This window comes from Meleagris gallopavo, chromosome 7 (genome assembly GCF_000146605.3).
Source record: "Meleagris gallopavo isolate NT-WF06-2002-E0010 breed Aviagen turkey brand Nicholas breeding stock chromosome 7, Turkey_5.1, whole genome shotgun sequence".
Classification (NCBI taxonomy): Eukaryota; Metazoa; Chordata; class Aves; order Galliformes; family Phasianidae; genus Meleagris; species Meleagris gallopavo.
In genome coordinates this window covers 3,039,570-3,044,846 of record NC_015017.2, presented here as the reverse complement: position 1 = coordinate 3,044,846, position 5,277 = coordinate 3,039,570, and the positions used below count along the sequence as shown (strand labels likewise).

Sequence of the window (5,277 nt, the reverse complement as noted above, 5' to 3'; positions counted from 1 at the left end):
AGGGACAAAAGAATAGCTTTGTATCAGTCTCCCTCAATTAAATGTAAAGTACATCTGGACAGAGCCTGAAGATCCATCTTTCACTGGCAGTTGCAAAGCCATCGACATAATAAAATAATACTCTGATTGGTATTACAAGGCTGCATTTAAATCATTGGCATTCATGCTCTGTGTCCGTTGCAGGGAGCGCAAGCCCTCCATTAGAGAAAAGCTTAATTTTATACTGTGATCTGTGTAAGATATGCGATGAAAATGAGAGGGGGAAAAAAAGAGCTTTTTCAGAGCTGGAGACGTAATAATAGGAGGCAGAATGAATGTCTGGGCAGCATTTGCAGTTACTTATAAACTGCAGGTGTCAAATGCATTCTGGAAAGAAGCTGAATTCCAAGTTTTAATTACAGCCAGCAGGTTGAGGCATAATTCAAAGCTCGATAATACCTGCAATTCATAGTAAAACTCCTCCTGCTATCAGCAAGAAGTTTACACCGAGATGAAGGAGAAAGCGTGACCTCCTCGCAGTAGCTAAACTCTGAACTTCTGCATCCCACTGTAAAATCCTGAACAGCCTTGGTACTTACAGCGCCTGTTCCTTGTGCGATTATCTCAGCAAGCCTTCGCATCACACGGGAGCTGAACTGCTAACACTCCTTTCTCATCCTGATCATGAGAGATGTGGCACTGAAGCTTCCTTCTACAGTTTCCCTTGGCTCAAATGTAACAAGTACAGCTGTTTCATACTGTTTTTCTGCCACAATGGAGACGCCCTGAGCACCAGCCAAAAGGAGAACCAGGCAGCTTTGGTGGAGCGGTCTTCCATGGGGTACCAAGAGCTGCCTGGGAGCTGAGGGCTTATTCTGGGTGTCGTGTAGGACTGGAATAAACCAAAATCAGTGGAAGCGCTGACTTTCAAAATAATTATATTTGTACTGACATCACCCGCACATACAGAAGAGCTTTATGTCATTACCAAAGATGGCCCCCACCAACGGCATACACAACTCAGTACACAACACCTACACCCTCACAACACCCCTGTGAGGTGGGGCAGCGCCATGAGCCCTATTTCACAGGTGGGGAGCCTGTCAAAACTGAGCAACAGAAAGTCTGTTGCAGAGCAAGAAGGAGAGCGTGGGCTTTCAGAGGGCAGCCACAGGGCTGCTGCTTTGTCAAACACCCTGCACTGCCAGCAGCTCCTCTGCTCCATCACGGCCATTTCTCCTGTAAGCAAATGACCGTAGCCAGCAGGAGGAGGTGATGACAACTAAATCCTCACAGGTATAAAATTCATCATACAACTAGAACTGGGGAGAAAAAAAAAAAGACAACCTGTGAAAAGATCAATCTGATTTGTAACCAAATGCCAGCCTTAAGTGCCTACCACATTCCTAGTAACAAAATAAGTGCATATTAAAAAAGTACTTTAAGTAGTCGTGATTTTTTATGCCTACCATCCTAGAGTCATAGAAAACAGGGAGAAACTGAAAGAACCCTGAGAGGGGTCAGGAGGATTTTTCCCCAGCTCCTGTGTTGCCTTGTGGTAGTGCCCTTTCAATAGATGGAGCTTATGGTGCTAGCTTGGCTACAGGTGTCAGAACTGTCCGATGTCACATCAGGACCAGCATCCATGCCATCAGGATCTGCTTGATCTTTAGCAAAGTCGATGAAAACCTGTAAGTTTAAAGGATAACATTCAGTACGTGACACTGTAGAGAACTGATAATGTGAATGAATGAGAACAGAGGAATGGCTGCACATTTGGCTGAACCTGGAGAGAGCGCTCAGGAATGGATTCGCACTGCATTTGAGAACTGCAAATATTGTGCTTCTTATGGTTTAATGTAAATAAATGGACGCATGCTCCTGTACTGCTGAATGGATACCCGGGAATGCAAAGGTAGATGTTTCTGCAGCTAATTGTCCTGCAGCTCATGTTTCAAAATACTAGTGAGATAATACCCCCGTGTGGCAGTTCATTTTGATTACAGTGTAATACATCCATATTATTACTTTATAAACCTATCTGTCTATATATAATTGACATCTATGCAGGCGCAGCTGCATATTATATAGATAGGTATATATAATCACACATAACAGTCTGTTTGAACAGTATCTAATGAATACATAAAATATTCTTACTGAAGTACTACAGTCACATTTGCATACACAAAATCCATGCCATCCTCTCACAAAACATGACTTGGGGCTTCCTGTTGTTTGTCAGCTGGTTTCTCTCACAACTACTGCCCCTCGTTAAACAGTATTGAGGATCTCCTTCCCTTCTCCCCCAAATCTGCTCAACAATTCATAGGATTACAGGGCTTGCATTTTTTCTCCTGTCTCTGGGGCAGACCTAACAGATCAGATACTGATGCTCAACAAACTGCTCTCTTCTGGATAAATCCTTATGAGTCCCTTCATCTGAGGCATTTTCTACAAGGTTTAGATACCGGTGGGAATGTTGTTCGACAGGAAAATAAAAGGAACATGCCATGAAAGCTAAGTTTGGAGTAATGCTCCATGAACTTACAATCCAAATACAGTACAGGAAAGAACAAAATCAAGCAAATTTCCATGATTGTCAGGAAAAATCTGTCACCAGGATGCCTAGCATTGAGCTCCAGGATGATTCATAATCCTGCCCTTCATCTTCATCCTTGAGACTGCTGAAATCAGCACTGACAAGGAAGAACAGATCCTTTATGCTACAGGCAGCATTCTGTGTGTTTTCCCAGCCCCAGCATGGGTATCTGGAGGCAATGGTACTGACAAAGAATCCCCAAGAGGAATATGGATGGAAATCCCTTTAAAATGTAGTCTATTGTGTGCAGCAGTCCATTATGTGCAACCATCAGTCTGCTCACTCCCCTGTTAACAGTTCAAAATGGATGGCCAGACATCTTTAATTCCTTACCTCCTCTAGCGTCGTCTGACTCACTGAGAAGTGCCTGATTTTGAAGGTTTCTTTGCTGGTTTCCAGGAGATCAAATATATTTGCTACCCCTCCTGCCGAGACTGGAACATGGTACTCCACCATGTTGAAATGACGATCCTGCAGGAACAACAATGATGGGGTAGAGTTAGGAGGCTGCCTGTGAAGAGCAAGCTGCCTCACTGGCTGTCTGGCTGAAGACGGAAGCACAAAGGAGCTAAACCAGGGGAGAATTAAAAGACAGAGGATGCCTTCTGTCCTCTGGTTCCTAAAGGTGAAAATATAACTGTTTGCAGTTGATCAGTGACCATCTAATTACTAATATTAAGTGCATCTGCATACAGTCCAGCCTCAGTGGAACCATTCAGAGGTGCAGAGGGTCACCAAACAGCTGCCTTACAAGATCGCTGAAGCTGTCTGGCTGAGGCTATTTAAGACATCAAGAAACTTGGATAATCCAACCCTTGGGCAATGTTGCTGATAGTTGTAACAAGTGCATGTGTATGAATTTCTTACATTTTAAGAGGATGGATCTATATGTACAGCAAGTTACAAGACGTCTATCTTGCAAGATACTCCTTGTTAATGTGGAAGGACTCCCTTGAATGCAATTGTCCTGCTTACCTTCAGGCACGTATTTGGGAAGTGTGACTTCATGAACTCTGTCAGCGTCTCTGTGGCAACTGCGCTGCTATTTAAGTGCATCTTCACAGTGAATCCTCTTCCAAACCTAAGAGATAAGGAAAATCACAATTAACACAGTAAGAAGGAGAAACAGATAAAGAAAATCCCTTGAGAGTGCTGCACAGCCTCTTCAGGGAAATCTAACGCAGGCAGAGTGCAGCTTGAATGGGGTCAGGGTTGTTAACCTAGAGTGAAACTCAATAAGGAACTGGGCTGTTGTGATAACTAATAAAATCAAAGCTCAACCCTAACACGCACTTTACATTTGCAACAGTGAATTACTTTGGAAAACACATCTCTTGGAAAAAAAAGGCTGTGAGAGAGCAAAAAGCATATTAGTTAAATTCAGTGGTACAGTAAAGAACATAAAACAGAAAACTCCTTAATTTGATGCCCTGTTAACAAAGGTCTCATGTCCTGAGCCCTCAAAGCTGTGTTAGTAACTCCAAATGCCAATCAGTAGAAGTGGAGTGAGAACATTTTACAGACCTGCTCTTGATATGCTGCAAAGAGCCAATGCACTGAAAACTCCCATTCACCATAATTGCCAGCCTGGTACAGAGGGCTTCACATTCTTCCATGCTGAAAAACCAACAGAGAAACTCTAAGTCATCAAGAAGGCATACATAAAGCAATTATTTTGGTGATCAGAGAACAATACTGGATCTTCCTTAGGGTGTGGTGGGTCTATGTGGACACCCCCATCCAACCCTAACCCCACGCAGCTGTCACAACTCAGTGCCCTGAAATTCTCTCAGGATCAGCAAGGATTTGAAGGATGGACCTCTTCATATCTCTTGAAGACCCTGAAACTGGAGAAGCCGCCAAACCAGCCCTACCTGTGAGATGTGAGTATCACAGAGCATTTGTTCTGCACCTCCTCACTGATGATTTTCCATAGGTGGCGTTTAGCATTTGGATCCATGCCAGAGCTCGGTTCATCCTATTGGGAAAGACAAGACTGCAGTGGGAACTCCCAGCCTCCACTGGATTCCTTATAAGAACCTAGGTGGCTCTGGTAACACCACTTAAGATCAACCCCACTGTGCATTTTATATCCTGGTGCTTTACATTTCCACAAACACCAAAAGTAGAGTCTCAAACAAGAAACAACCAACAAGCATTTGATTCCCAGGTGAACCTGCATTCTGCTTCTCTCATATCCTGACAAAGCAAGTGTTGCACTTCTCCATTTATAGAGAAAATGAGCCAGAGATGAAAGACGATATATTGCCTTCTACTTCGTGCATTGCTGATAAAATTGTTAGCTGGTTTCTGATTGCCAGATTGTTATTGTTAAGGGTATTGTACTATATGAGGCAGAAACAAACAGCTTGGGTTCATGCAGCAGTCAGTACAGAGAAAATTTCCCCACCTTCTCTTTTTATTCAGATTTTGCATGTCACAAAAGTTATCAAATGGCTGGTCTGATCACTTCTGGCCACAGAACAGCTGGGCAAGATACAAGAGCAAGGAAGGCTTATGTTCACTACGCATCCTATTTAACACTGCTCCTAGAGCACTGAACATATTTAGAAACATTGAATAGAATCATAGAATTCTTAGAGTAAGAAGGGACCTTTAAAAGTTCATCTAGTCCAGCCTCCTTGCAGTGAACAGGGACACCTACAGCTCCATCAGGTGCTCAGAGCCCCATCCAG

At 43.3% G+C, this 5,277-nt stretch overlaps 1 protein-coding gene across 2 annotated transcripts in view; it reads right to left on the bottom strand.

Annotated features, from left to right (window-relative positions):
• Nucleotides 1–900: 900 nt before the first annotated feature.
• The window catches only part of ABCA12 (ATP binding cassette subfamily A member 12), a 104,702-nt gene continuing 100,325 nt past the window's right edge, over nucleotides 901–5,277 (bottom strand). For both annotated transcript variants that reach the window (XM_019616885.2, XM_010713291.3), the window contains 5 exons: nucleotides 4,456–4,559; nucleotides 4,106–4,198; nucleotides 3,557–3,662; nucleotides 2,915–3,052; nucleotides 901–1,668 (listed from right to left, as the gene is read on the bottom strand). In XM_019616885.2, the coding sequence (XP_019472430.1) occupies nucleotides 1,549–1,668; nucleotides 2,915–3,052; nucleotides 3,557–3,662; nucleotides 4,106–4,198; nucleotides 4,456–4,559 (561 nt within the window). In that variant the 3' untranslated portion in view covers nucleotides 901–1,548. The remainder of the gene's footprint in view (nucleotides 1,669–2,914; nucleotides 3,053–3,556; nucleotides 3,663–4,105; nucleotides 4,199–4,455; nucleotides 4,560–5,277) is intronic.